This window comes from Empidonax traillii, unplaced genomic scaffold, assembly GCF_003031625.1.
Source record: "Empidonax traillii isolate 1590-97213 ecotype Southwest subspecies unplaced genomic scaffold, ASM303162v1 scaffold374:size1477467, whole genome shotgun sequence".
Lineage (NCBI taxonomy): Eukaryota > Metazoa > Chordata > Aves > Passeriformes > Tyrannidae > Empidonax > Empidonax traillii.
The window spans coordinates 1063086-1077289 of record NW_020955567.1 but is presented as its reverse complement, the minus strand read 5'-3'; the positions used below and the strand labels follow the sequence as shown (position 1 = coordinate 1077289).

At 37.5% G+C, this 14204-nt stretch overlaps 1 protein-coding gene across 1 annotated transcript in view; it reads right to left on the bottom strand.

Moving 5' to 3' along the window:
• Positions 1-538: 538 nt before the first annotated feature.
• NELL2 (neural EGFL like 2) overlaps positions 539-14204 on the bottom strand; it is a 144333-nt gene continuing 130667 nt past the window's right edge. The window contains exons 17-20 of the mRNA XM_027892909.1: positions 7451-7644; positions 6301-6477; positions 3985-4209; positions 539-1346 (exon numbers count right to left, since the gene is read on the bottom strand). Coding sequence (XP_027748710.1) covers positions 1296-1346; positions 3985-4209; positions 6301-6477; positions 7451-7644 — 647 coding nt within the window. The 3' untranslated portion in view covers positions 539-1295. The remainder of the gene's footprint in view (positions 1347-3984; positions 4210-6300; positions 6478-7450; positions 7645-14204) is intronic.

Here is a 14204-nt window from a genome sequence, read left to right as displayed (position 1 = left end):
TTATTTTTTATTTCTCTTTGAGAATAACATAGCTTTGGTCACATAACCTCTTTTATTTATTGCCCCAACAGAACACTAGTGAAAATCAGGTTTGCATATTGAAGTAATCCCCATGCATTAAGATACTTCACATAAACAATAAAAACAGCTGCAGAGCTTACAGAAAACAAACGAACCTATGGCAGCTGGAGAGAGGAGGAATTTGGAGAAGATCCTCTGTAGATCTGAACAGATGTCAGTCACATGCGAATGGTCTGTACCAACTGCAGGTGACAACACTGATCTTTAAGTATGTGAATTTGCTGTTCAATCCACTGTAATGACTCAGATGCATGAAGCTGCTTACAGATGTCTTAACAAAGATAAAACATAACAGGCATAAGTCTGTGCTGGGCATAAGGTCTCATATGTAGAGAACTAGACAGGCAATACATCACCCCTATTATCCAGATGCCCAGGAATGTTTGCAAAGGAGAAGAATTAACAGCACACATGAAAATTATATCCTTGAAAAGGTAAAATGGCACAAACAAAAAACTTAAGGTAAGAGAAATATTTATTTAAATTTGCACAATAACGAGCTTATACTGAACAAAGTCAATCAAGAAATAATAGTAAGTGCAGTAAAACAAGGAAATATTGATGACTTTTCCCATCAGAAAACATTAAGAAGCCATGCCTGTGCATCACGGGTTTTCTTTTTTGTTGGTTTTTTTTTTGTTCTTTTTTTTTTTAACAATAACTTCTATCTTTTTTTTTTTTTCAGCGCACATAATGTACATATCACATCTTAGCTGCTAAGTTCTTTATTCCTGAAGGCTTCATCCTTTTAGTCAAATATCTGCTATGTTCTGCAGTAAGCAATCAAACACATTTGTGCAGTTCCAAATACAATTAGGTAAAACTACTGCATTCTGGTCAAGTGTTGGACTCTCAAAGCTTCAGAAGACCCTATAAGAGCTCCTAGTTGATTTTGGATCTTGACATCATTATGTACAGCATTACAATGTGTCACTTTACACTAACCTAAACATTCTGCACAAGGATGCCAGACAGACAAATAGCCAGAAGATTTGGGCCTAACCTCATACAAAGGTTTACATATCTGAGCTTGTCTTGAGTCCCAGAGATTTCACTCTGATTCAGGTAACTGAGTTCATCACATATCTGCACTTCAGATAGACAAAACCAACCTAATTTTAGTTTTAATGTTGAACAATTTTTGGTCTAAAGGTCTATTTCTGTGAAGGAAAATTCTTTAACCAGAAACTGCTTGTGAGAGATGATTGTTGGTGTCACAGTTCCTGAAGGCACTGTGGATCCACTGAGCAACAGACGTGGCCATTCTAAAGGATAGAAAAATAGAAGAAAAAAGAAGAATTGAAACAATTCGCATTTTGTACAAAACAAGTAAATTTAATAAGCTCAGTTGTTTGCAAACACCCATCAGATTTGAATGTACAGACTTGGATCAGATCCATGGCATTGTCACCATGTCCTTACGTTGCCCAAGGGAACAGGCTATTATGATTTCTCTAATTGCTTGGTTTGCTGTGGTCTCTGTTCCAGAGCTACAACAGTCAAACTGAAAGAAGCTGGGATCAGTGGAAGAATTGCTCCCAGCATAAAGGTATCAGGCATCTGCTCAAGTACATAAAGCTGTTGAACAAGATAGGGCACTTGGGAGTTTTATTCAGATCAGGCAGAAGTGACTCTGGGCGTTATTTAGCCCTGAATGCTTCAAGTCAATACATCCTGGCTGTAACACCAGCAAACATTAATCCATAAACATTTTTCTGATAGTCCAGACATTCTTCTGAGAATATTAGCAATTAAGGGAACAGATTGCCCATGGACATCATTGAAGTATCGGAGAAGTAATTTTCTGCACCTCCAATACTTTTTAAGTCTGATTCTCACAATGCAAATAATAACTGAGCATTATTTATAATTTACTCCAAGTACATTTAATTGACTAAACTTTGAAGGTTACAATCCTACTCTCTATCTTCTTTACTTGTGATTAGAAATGTTTTTGTGGCTAAGTCTGCTTTAGCCGATACCCAGTTTTCTGAATTCTTAAAGGATTTGTGTAAACCTATTTTGCTATAGCTTGCTTAGAGAGGCTTAGACTGGAGCTTTGACCTTCCATGTGCTGCTCTGCAAGAAAAGAGTAGGGTGACACAGGATGAATGAGAAGGAGCACTATACAAACTGGGCACACCATTAACCTGATCTGGAGAGAGCAGGCTCCAATGCATGCAGAACTGCAATATTAAAATGCCAGCAGTTTGAGTAGATAGCGTATTTCAGAACAAAGACTGTTCCGTAAAGAGAACTGAGTGAGATTCAGTTTTGCTTAGGGACAAAGTGGTAGGTACACCTTCACTGTTACATAGATTCACATCTGAGTCACTACAACTATGGAGTTTGGCAGAGTATCTGTTTTAATCTTAACTATGTTCACAATGCAGCAGTGGATTTTATTAGTCTGTTTATGTGTTTACACTGAATACCAATTAGTCAATGCTTAAGGTTCAGTCTTTGCTTAACACAGAAGGGCAGATGGTAGCAGCACAGAGATGGCCATCATCAGAACTGATACTTGCCTTCTGCATTGCCATTGATTAGCAGTACAACGAGAACACATTTCCCATGACTGAATCTCAAAAGTGATTTAAGAAAGAAGCACACACCATTATTGGTTCTACAGATGGGGAGACAGATGCAAAAGAACCTCAGCAACTTGCCCAAGCAAAAAGTACCTTCTAGCATTGGAGCTGGAGTATATCACCAGCTACAGACCCCAAAAGTACAGGTTTCCATATGTAAGCCTGTTTCAACATCTTTCAGGCAGCAGCTGGCTTTCTAAACATTAGGCATTCTGTCAGATTACAGCATTTTCTTCTCACTACTGACCTGTTCTGCCATCAAGACAAATGCTGATGCCTACTTGGTGCATATCACTGCCCTTGAGAAAGGACTATGCCTTGATGGCAGCAGCTGCTATTGCACACAGTATGAATCAGGCTAAGTGGAGGAAGAAGGTGATACTTGACTCCTTCTGCTGCCTGATCACACAGAATTCTCACAGAGGGAGGTGTTGAAGTTAGATTGTTTTATGAGTACCTTTTCAGAGTAGTTAACTGTACCATGTATTAGAGTTTGGGAGGCAACTTGCTTGGGAAGAACATAGAATAAAGCCCAAAATAAACTGTGAATTTCAGTAATTATTAAATAAATATGGATGAATCCTGTTGTCTCTCTCTCCTTGGCTACTGTGGAAACACATATTGTTATTCTTCAGTACTGGATGGCAGAAAACAAAATTTACCTTATAGGCTTACTTTGAATGGAAACATTTATTTTAAGCTCCTTCTCTTTTGCATCCTTAAAAAGAGATGCCAGAATTCACATATGCCCATAGCCATTAATTTTTCTCCTCAGACAGTGAAGTCCTTTGACTATAAAAATGGTAAATCTTCTAAACATGCTGATTATGCTATTAATTTTAAAGCACGAAAGCTGTGTAACCATATAACTAGTCTTTTTGTTCACAAACAAATACTGTTCTCAAAAGCAATTGAATCAGTTCCAATAATGCTACAGTATCACAGTGAACAAGTTCCTTGTGCGAAGTCTAGGCTTACATACCCACATTTGCATGTTTCTAAGATAGCACTGAGCTTGGAGCTCCATGATCAAACTTGAATATACTGGTGGAAAAGCAAAGACCACTACTGTGTCCATAGCACTCTGCAGTATGGGCTGTTGTCCTGCTTCTGACCTCCTAGAAATTAAATCATCTTTCTAGCACATGCAAAAGTACAGTTAACTAAGCTGAACACTTTTATTGTCATCTCTGCTGCTTTAAAACAAGCGTAGACACCAACTGTTCACTGACCAGACTCAGTGCTTTAATATTTATGTGCCGCAGAACAAGATAGGAAAGAAGTATCTCAGTTTTATCTTTATACACTTTACCTTGCACTGGCAGAGGGTGCACTCTGTGCCATGCTTAATCCAAGAAGATCCAGTGAAGCGAATGACATTGGTTTCATCCAGACACGTTTTAGTGATGTCATTGCGAATGGTGTCTGCTTGGCAGGGGTCAGTGACACAGCGTGGGCAGCACTCATTCTCAGGGAGGACACTGAATTCACAGTCCACCTCTGGGCATGGCAGGGGCCAGCAGTCAACTTCTCCTTGCTGTTTTCAGAGAGAACAAAATATGATTACTAGCTCTTATTTTGTTTCATCACCCATTCCTCTGGATCAGCAATGTATTTCTAGCTGGCTAATTTTTTCCCATTTGGTCCTGTTCTGAATTCAGTACAGAGAACACTGACTGTGGGAGACACGGCAGGTCAGGTGCATTTTTCTGCATGCTATTCAGAAGGTCTATTAACTTCCACACACTCTGCATCAAACTGAAGCTTAAAATTCTCCATACAAGTTATGCAATACAGGATATGGGTCTGCCCTTGTGAGACCCTCATGCAAGTGACAGAAGCTATAACATGACTGCACTGCAGAAGTGCTCCAAAATCTCCAGTTTCACCTAGTTCCACTTCTATTCAGACTATTGGTTTTGCCATAGAAAGACCTCAAATTTATCTTTGCCATGATTACAAGTGCATTGGCTGGATTAAGGGTGTCAAGCTACCAGGAGCCCAGTGTAATGGGGAACACCAGTGTGTTTTCAGTGAGAGGACCTCTACCCACTTACCATCCATTTAGAATATTATGATCAGAATAATGGAACTTCCAAATATAATCACACTTTCTGCATGGTGGGTTTAGTACAGCCAGGGTAAGAAAAGCTCAAAGCAGAGATTTGCGTTGAGTCGGAATATCCTTAGGAAAAATTACTGTATGCCTGATCATAAATCTAAAGATGTTTAATTATTCACATCAGTTACTAGAAGCTGGGATCAGCTTCCCCTCACTCTGGATAAGGGCCAAAGCTGAAGATCTATCAGCCAAAGAAAAGACTTCACAGAAGTAACTAATGCACATTTTTTTGGGTAGCAGGTCCACCTCTGACCTCCAAGTTATTCAGCTAATTTGAGCACAGATTGAGTAGTCTGGATTTAAGTGGGGCAAAGAGAACAGCATTTGGCCCTAGGAAAACAGTAATTCACAAAAACTGTATCTAAGCCTTTGAGCATGAGGAGTTCACTATCTCCAGAGCAGAGGCTGAAAAAAAATTCAGACACTTGTCATGGCTCCAAATTTACCCCTCTTGTTGCAGAAAGTACTGTGAAGTTATTCTTTTATAAAATTCTCATCTGGGTCAATTTTCTTCTTCTTGAACTACATGGCGGTAAGAATGAAAGCAATCTTTGAAACCAGTCACTGCTCTTGATACTTCAATCTGTTTTTTTTCCAGTGATGGACAGTACAAGGACTAGACAATACAATGTCACCCCCAAAAATCCATGAATACTGAAAGAAAGCGGGCTTTAGATACAGAAGTAACATCTTGGAAAAAAAGAAACATCTATTGAGATTCTAAACTGTAGGTTGTTTTGTTTCATTTTTGAGACACTTAATGAAGCACATGGCAATCTATTTAATTGGATTTTAGCAGTGGTAACACCGAAAGCACAGTCTACAGAATTGTTTTCCGGGTGTTATTCATGATACCCTGACTAGACAAAGCTGCTACATGGACTAGGCTTTGCATTTGCAGATAACCTGTGATAAAAGATAGTTGTTTTTTTCTTGGGATTTTTTCTGTCACAGAAACTTCCCGAGCAGCATTATGTAGAACAGTTTTTGCTCAGACCCTGGAATACATGTCCAGAAAAAAGATGACAAGCTTTAACAGATTTTTTTTCAAACCTCATTTCACTGTTTTGAAAAATGCATAAAGTCTTATTATTTTTCTGTTACTCAAAATGTCTGAATGAAAAAACAAGTTTTAGTCTAGCAACATCCTTGGAATTACCAACTTGGATAATAAATATATATTTAGAATTTCCTTATACTGCTTCATCAGTCTCTGAATATGAACACATTATTGTTGCTCTGTAGCCATATCTAAATGACCTTTCCTCTTTGCTAAAACAATCTTCATGATTAAATAATTTATATTATGCGTATTGTGTCAAAATGTGTTTTTGACAGGAACTTGACAATACTGACAAATAATCCATGAAAACCACATTTTGATTATATATGTACTCCAGAAGAAATTAAGAGAATGCTAATGCATGAAAATTAAACTATTCACATATCACAATATCTCATATACTTTTTCCCTCCTGTCTCTGCTGCTGTAACCAGAAGCCTTACCAAACAGCGGCACTGCTGACAGTTCCGTATCCAGGAGTCACCACTGTTATAGGAAAGCTCCCCGCTCTGATGTAAACACTGACTGCTGAGCCTTGGGTCACACTCAGGACAGCAAAAGAGGTCAACGGTGGGATTTTGGCAGTCACAGACCATTCGCCGGCACATCACATATCCATTCTGTTTTTAGAAGACAGACATACATGATGGTAGAAATTTGCACAACCCCAGCCATACTTGTGCCAAAATTTGATTTTTTGTCATGATTCTAAGCTCAAGAGTTTTTTCCACTACACAGTATCTTTGTCAAAATACAATTCAAAACAAGTTAGAAACCCCAATACACAATCAGCAACTACCATAAAATTTCCCTGTTGTCTTATATCCATCCTTCATACAACCAGTCTTAAGGCAGCTCTACTCTAAGGTGGTGAAACCCAAGGGTGTGTTTCCCAAGGGTCAAATTTTAAGGGATTGCACTAAGTTTGTCATTCTCATATGAAGGCTGGATGAATCTTGTTTAAATTTCCAGATTATAGAGTATCATAGTATCATAGAATACCATATTAGAAGAGGGTATCAAGGAAGATCAATCCCTCTCTTCTTTAATTATTCACATAAGGAAAATGATAGGTGATCTGAAATTCAACCCATACCCACAGAAGTTGAGCTGCTGAAATGCTCAGGATATAGTTACCAGTGTATTGGGCCTTCATTCTCCATCAGGATTTAGCTTGGGACCAAAGTTCCCACAGCAAACATTTGAGAAAGTTAAGGTGAATTACTCTGCAGATACAGAACAGCTAGAGATACTAGCATTAGCCTCCAACCCTAATATGTATCTAGACAGTTTCTTTGCAAGAAAATGCTGTTACTCCCACCAAGAAAACCCAGGTGGCATCTCTGCTAACAAAACAGTACTATTGTCCTTCTCCCAGTATCATATAAGAAACTTCCCGTGGATGTTCTGCTTGTGCCAGTTAGAGAGAGAAGCTCTCCTCAAGACCCTATGTAAGATACAATTTTATTTTTCTGTAGCACCACACATGCACCTGAGAAGGCAGCTTTACCAGGAATTTCACTTGAATCATGATGCTCTTTTCTTCATCCCTACCACCACCTCACAGAAACAGCTACCTCCATTTGCACTGACCTGACATGAGCAGACAGAGCATCTGTCATTCTCCAGCACCCAAATCTGACCGTTGTGCTTGATTTTGTCTTCATGGATACAGTCTCCTGTGCAGTTCTTGCCATGGGGACATCGACAGTCGTACCCACCATCCAAGTTAAAGCAAACAGTGTCATTGGCACAGCTATGCCTTCCAGTTCCACATTCATCAATGTCTGTAGAAACATGCCAAGCAATGCTCTTAGACCACATTCAACTAACAAAAATGTTCTTGTGGCAGTCAATATAAATGATCCTTAGCCATTAAAGCCTTTAGCTGAAAATTAATTTGTACTTCACCAGAACGGGGAGAACTAACTTATATTTTCACAAAAAAAAAATTTACAAGCTACATCAGCTTTTAAAATGTGGTGTTTTGAGTTTTCCTATACATCTTTCTAAGTGAATGCTACTGAGTAAGGTAGACAGAATGAAGAAATCACAAGAAGTGTGCAAAGAAAAATAATTCTCTGCTCCCTGAAAAGCTTTAGTTTGTGGCAACCCTTCGTGAGATGTTCAGTGAAACAAGGAGAGCTTTAGAATCCTGTTTTCAAAACCTTTTGCTGGTTCTATGTTCTGTCTAGCACATTTGAGTTTACTTGCTGAGAAGCTAATGTGAAAGGTGACATCTGACATTTAAGCTCATTTAAGCAAGTACACCATGCTTAAAGTTGCATCATTTATTATTGTGAAAACTAGAATACTTTAATTATTCAAGCTGCAGTCATAGCTACAGCTCTTGTGTCTAGAATAGAAAATAAAGAAAAAAAAATTGTGTCTCCAGTTAATAAAAATAAATTACTTCAAGGCAATCATATCTCAAAGAATTCAAGAGTACCTTTAGAGATCTATTTCATCAAGGTACACACAATTATTTTGCAAGAGTCAACTAACAGCACAAACTACCTTCTACTCTAATAGGGTTTTTTAGCTTTTTCTAGCTGTCCAAATGGTGAAAAATTATCTGGGAAAAAAAGTTCAAAAGGTCATGAAGCAAAGAGATATATGCAACAGAAAGTGGAAAACAGAGTAAAGATTAGAACTACAGTGATTGTAAATATTGATACACTGAGTTCAGCTCTAAATACAGTTTCACAACAGTGTGGCTCAAGTTCTTAATTATTAAAAAGTATTTTTTGTTATAATTAAATGTCCAACAGAGGAGTATAAGACAATATAAGCAATATGGTCATGCATGTAACTTTCCCCATCAGCGTAAAAATCTAATAAAACACTCAGCTTTGGGCTCAACAATGGAAATTAAACCTCCAATTCACCTCAAGCGCATTCGGTTTAAAGCAAAATAACTCAATTATCATTTCAATTCCAAGTGTGGCTGCGGTCAAAAAACATAAACAAGTTGCTAACATGAATATGAATTGGAATGAAAAACAGCAGGGAAATTGTTAGAATCCTATTGTACAAATAAGGAGCATTATGGATTCCTTTCAAATATTGTATGCAATTACAGCAGCACCATCCTAAAAAAACTGCAAAATTACTAAGGCTTATGGGAAGAATGAGAAAAATGTCATTTGAGAAAAACTGAAAAGAAATGAATTGCCAGTCTCTAAAAGAACATCAGCAAGAAGGGATATAACACACAAACAAACAAAAAGAATACTGCAGAGAAGACATGTTGACAGTTTTTCTTCTCTTCTTCATATTGCCTAACACGCAAGACAAGGGACAGTGAATGGAACTGGAAGACAACAAATTTAAGCCTGTTAAAAGGACATAACTTTTCATGCGATGCATATACAAAATATGACACTCACTGCCACACTAAGAGAAGAAAAAGAATTGTATAGCCAAAAGAGTATAAAGCTATCAAGAATATTCAATTTGCAATACTAACAGATTCTGGGAGAGAGATCACATTTCATGCATTATGGCACACTTGGCACACTTATTTATATATTAGATAATCCAGAACAGGCAAATCATCTCAGATCTCCACACCTTCTACCTCATTACCTTCTGAAGCATTTGCAGCCAGTCACTGTTGCAGTAGGGCAGAAGATAACTAGGATCATGAACCTAATTCCGTGTGGCTGTTGGCATGGACCTGAACAGCTGACACATCACAGGCACGTCAGGCAAGGAAACCCAGCCGAACAGTAACAATACAAAATCGGTGGAACAGACAGCCCTGCACAGGCTGTCTAAACTCCAGACTTGAAGCTTTTTAGAGAAGTAGCAAACAGGAATGGTTTGAGTGAGGCAGGTCTAGGCAGAGCAGAGGGACGGAAGAGCTGCTCTCTTCATCCTCTATTTTCTCTTAAATTCATCCTGAAGGTAATATAATCTGGTAATTTAAAATTAGGATCTCTACATACTCAGTCTAACTATTTTTAGGTTATGCAAGAAATAGAACAGAAACTAATTCTATATAATATAATGACTCAGATTAACAGCAGGATGCTCTTAATCATTATTTTTTTAACAAATTACTTTCTGAAACTTGTGTTCATTTCTTTAGAACACTGTTTTGTACAAAGCTTTTACACAGCTAGTGTCATAAAAGAATAACGTCACTTCTCAAAAACCTGGCCACTTAATAGAAAGCAGCCATATTTAATGAGATAACTGGACAAAGTTCAGATATCATGTAAATAAAAAGAGTTTCCTTTAAACAAAAAATGCTGACCTTATAAACACTAACTCTGTGTTTGGCACTTGTGTATTTCACAATTTTCCCATGAGAAAAAGACTTCTGAGGCTTGTTTTTCAACACAGTAACAGTAACTGAAAATAACGGAGGTTTCATCATTGACACTGGTATCAAGCCAAGCTTATCTGGCACTGAGAACGTTTGAAAAATCTCAACTTTGTTTTTTTCAGTAGTTTGATTCATGAAAAAAAGTGTTTTGGATAGGGCAATTTAAATATCCCTAGTCGCAGCAGGAGCTATTTACATTTTAATTCTAACCTAATCAGAAACAGCAGTATGTTTATGATGCAGCAAGAGAAACACCAACTTTTCATGCATGAAGCTCTCACTTGCATTATTCATCCACATCAAACTTCAAGCATTATCAGCAAAGAACTTGCACATAGATCATCCATACCAAGCAAAACTTTGTTCAGTTTTTTTACTTTGAAGTTTACTGGATGGTGAACTATGTTACTGGCAGTTTGGTTTACAGCCATAACCAGCTATGGACAAGGTGCACTGGCCCCTGCATCTTTTGTATCTGAAAAGGGAATACAGTAGGATTACAGGTTGCATATTTCCAGTATATCTAGCCACTGAGGCATATTATTATTGCTCCCATATTGTTTCAAAACAAAACCAAAACAAAAAACCCAAACAAACAACAACAAAAAACAACAAAAAACTCAAACAAAAATCAAACCAGCCAAACAAAAAAACCCAAACAAATAATTCACTTAAGGCTATTTACAACACATTGCTTAGTAACCAAGCAGCTTGAATGTTATGACAGTAGAACATTAGGCCTCAAAAGACTTGGAGGTTTGCTTCAATAAAAAAAACCAGAAGCTAAGTAAGGATAAGTTCTTTTTAATGTAACCTACACTGAAAATTACAGTAGCTTTTATCTGGCACATTTTGAAGGATTTTCCATTTCTTACCATCATCTCTTGCGACAACTTAACATTGCAAAAACAAAGGAGTACCATGGGGAAGAAGTGATACATTCTGTGTTACAGAAAGCTAGGAGTTAACTGTATCACAAATAATTTCATGTCTACACAGGAAAAAAATTGGTCTAAAGCCATACAATATGGTGACAGTACTTGGAATTACTAAACTCCATTTGTAATATCTGTGAGACTGCAGAGGCAGAAATGTCCATAAAAATGGGCATTTTAATTGCTCCACCAGGTTGTGACCCAAGGCTGTATTTAACAGATTTACTGACTGTTTCTTGGAACAGGCAGTCAAAGAATCCCAAAGGGAAAAAGCACTTTTTGACTTGGCCCTGAGCAGTGAGCAGGTTCAGATTCAGAATGTCTCTACTGAGCAACTACTCTGCATTGGTGACCAACAGTGACCAATGTGTGCAAGTTCAACATTCTTCAAGGAATTTAAAAGGCTATAAAAAAAAAAATAAATCTCTGTGGTAGTGTTAAGATTCAAAGATGGTATTATGTTGAAATAATGAAGTTTTAAAATATGAATTAAAACTAGAGCCTAAAAACATAATATTTTCAGACAGAAAAAAGATTGTTTAATGATACCATTATCACGGATTCAGAGTAAATGTATACTATACTAATTAAAAACACTTTAAAGGGGAAATAAATTTTGTACAGCATAATACTTCTATTCAAAAACTTCATGACCTCCCTTGCATAATATATGCTCTTAAAGGAACAATGTGCCATGGAATATAAGAGGTCCTTGACTCACATATTAATAGCAGTATAATTATCAAGTAATAAAAGGCAGCAACAAATTATAAGGTTGTCACAACGGAGAGTTGTCCCAGGGAAGTTTCCCAAGAATCTGTGCCAGAATGTATGCTGCCCAATATAGTCAGTCATCTGGGGAAATGGATGAACAGTGAGATGAATAAGACTATTGATAAGAAAGTATTAAAACCAAATATTAACAGTGAAATATAGAAGTATTTTGTGATATTGACCGAGTAAACAATAATATGTCAGATGAGATTCACTTGAAAGGTGCATGGAGAAATACCCATTCAAAAATCAAATCAGTCTTTTAAATCTACTCTGGAAAGAGATCTTGGAGCTACCATGTACAGCTCTAAAAAAGACAGCTCAATAATATTATAGGCAAATCCCTCACAAGCACAATATTGATACTGGCAGATGCAAACATTCACAATAAACTCAAAAGGAACATGAACAAGGCACCATTAGAAAACAAAAGAAAACAAAAGAACTGTGTACACCTTGCTAGGAAGTGGCAAAAGCCTCAGAGACCCATTCTGATATAGCTCATGGAAAGCTGCAGCTTTCCCACCTCTGATGAGCTATCCAGACTTCTGTGCAGGACATTCACATTACAAAACATCTCCCTCAGATGTATTTCTTACCAGAATCATTCTGATATTAGAGTGTCATCTATGTAAAGAAAAGATGAACATTTGTATCATTAAGAAATATGCTGTTGGGAGGGTGGAGTGTGGACAGTTCTTTTGCTCTGAAGCAACTGAAGTTTCTCAGTTATCTTTGTTCTGAGGAGTAGCATTCGCTCATCAAGGTCACAGTACCAGGATACCTGAGTACTTTTTTCTTAAGGAAAAAAAGGAAGAAGTGCATTTGCTAGGGGTTCCAAGCTCATCTTAGCAGAAAGTTTGATTTCTGTTTTTTTCTGTCCTAAGTCTATTGACTGATGTAATCATTCTTCAAAGAGCAAATGAATTGTGAATAATTTATTCATGACTTCATGGAAGCCAGCTGTCAGAGCGCTTACCAGATGTGGAAGATGAAGATATGGACACTTCATATGCTGGTAACCCCAGCTTGACAATAAATGTATCCAAATTGCTGTTTCATAAAATGTAGTGATCAAGTTTCTGTTTTATCAGTCCTTTTATAAAAGATGAGAAACTCTGATAATTTTGTCTTCTTTCCACACTCCAGAATCTTTAAATACTACCATGTCTCCTCATCTGCCTTCTGTTTGGTGATGCTTAAGCTGGGTTCCCAAATTTAGTAGTGAAGCCTTAATGCCTACAGCTCTAATTGGGATGGATGGGAAAAAAAAAAAAGTCAATTTGCTGACCTTTTATGATCATGAATAAAAACAAAAGGATTTTAATGGAGCATTGTGAAGGCTAGTAAGATTTCCTGCTGAAGAGTAGTGATTCCTTATTTCCTGTCTCCCTTAAGTGCTATCAATAACAAACCTTCTGTTAAACCTAAGTGTAGGATTTCAAACTGACAGTGTTTTTCCAACTACAAGAAATTTCATGTACTAGTTAAAATACTGGATGAGATAAACTGAGACATGCTGACAGTTAGGAATTCCTCTGCCTTCCAGATCCAGAGACATGGATGCTGGAGTGACTGTTTTGGACTTTGCTCATTCATTAAGGCTGGGTAGCATACTGAGGCTTGTAATATGCCTCCATCCCTCATTATCCTGAACTGTGGAACATAGTGTTCAAATAGAGACCGAATCCCTGTGTTGTCAGGCAGGCTGCTCTGTCACACAGAGAAGGAAATTTTCCTAATTCTGGAATCAGGATGGCAGAAGGAAAACATAAGAAATTTCAGAACAGAAAACTCAAATTGTGAGTTCACATAGAGATAAACCCTTACAATAAAAAAATATCTTTTATGAATTGGGCATTCTGAAATGATGCTTTACAACTCTTTCATTTGCACCCATCTCATTTAAAGAATGTGGTACCTGCAGAGTGAAGATATGTTGACCTCATATTCTATATAAACAACAGCTGGTACCTGACAGATACTCTTGGTTAATCCTAATGGGCTGCCTTAATTAGGTGAGCTATTCTTCAATGTGGATGTATGCAGAATGTCCAACAGCTGCTGAGGTATAACCTGCACTATTCTGGTACAAACCACTACAGTTTCTCTCTTCAACTGATTTTGGAAGTTTTTAGACACTGCAGAGGACAAATTAAAGGGAATCAGGGTGTTACACAGAACTGCAGGGCAAAAATTAACAGGGCCTGAACTTTCTTATTTTAGGATTTTTCCCTCAGTTGTTCCAGTTTTTTTACTGCAATGAAGCCTAAGGATGCAATATCTACTCCTTTAGCCCAGCTCT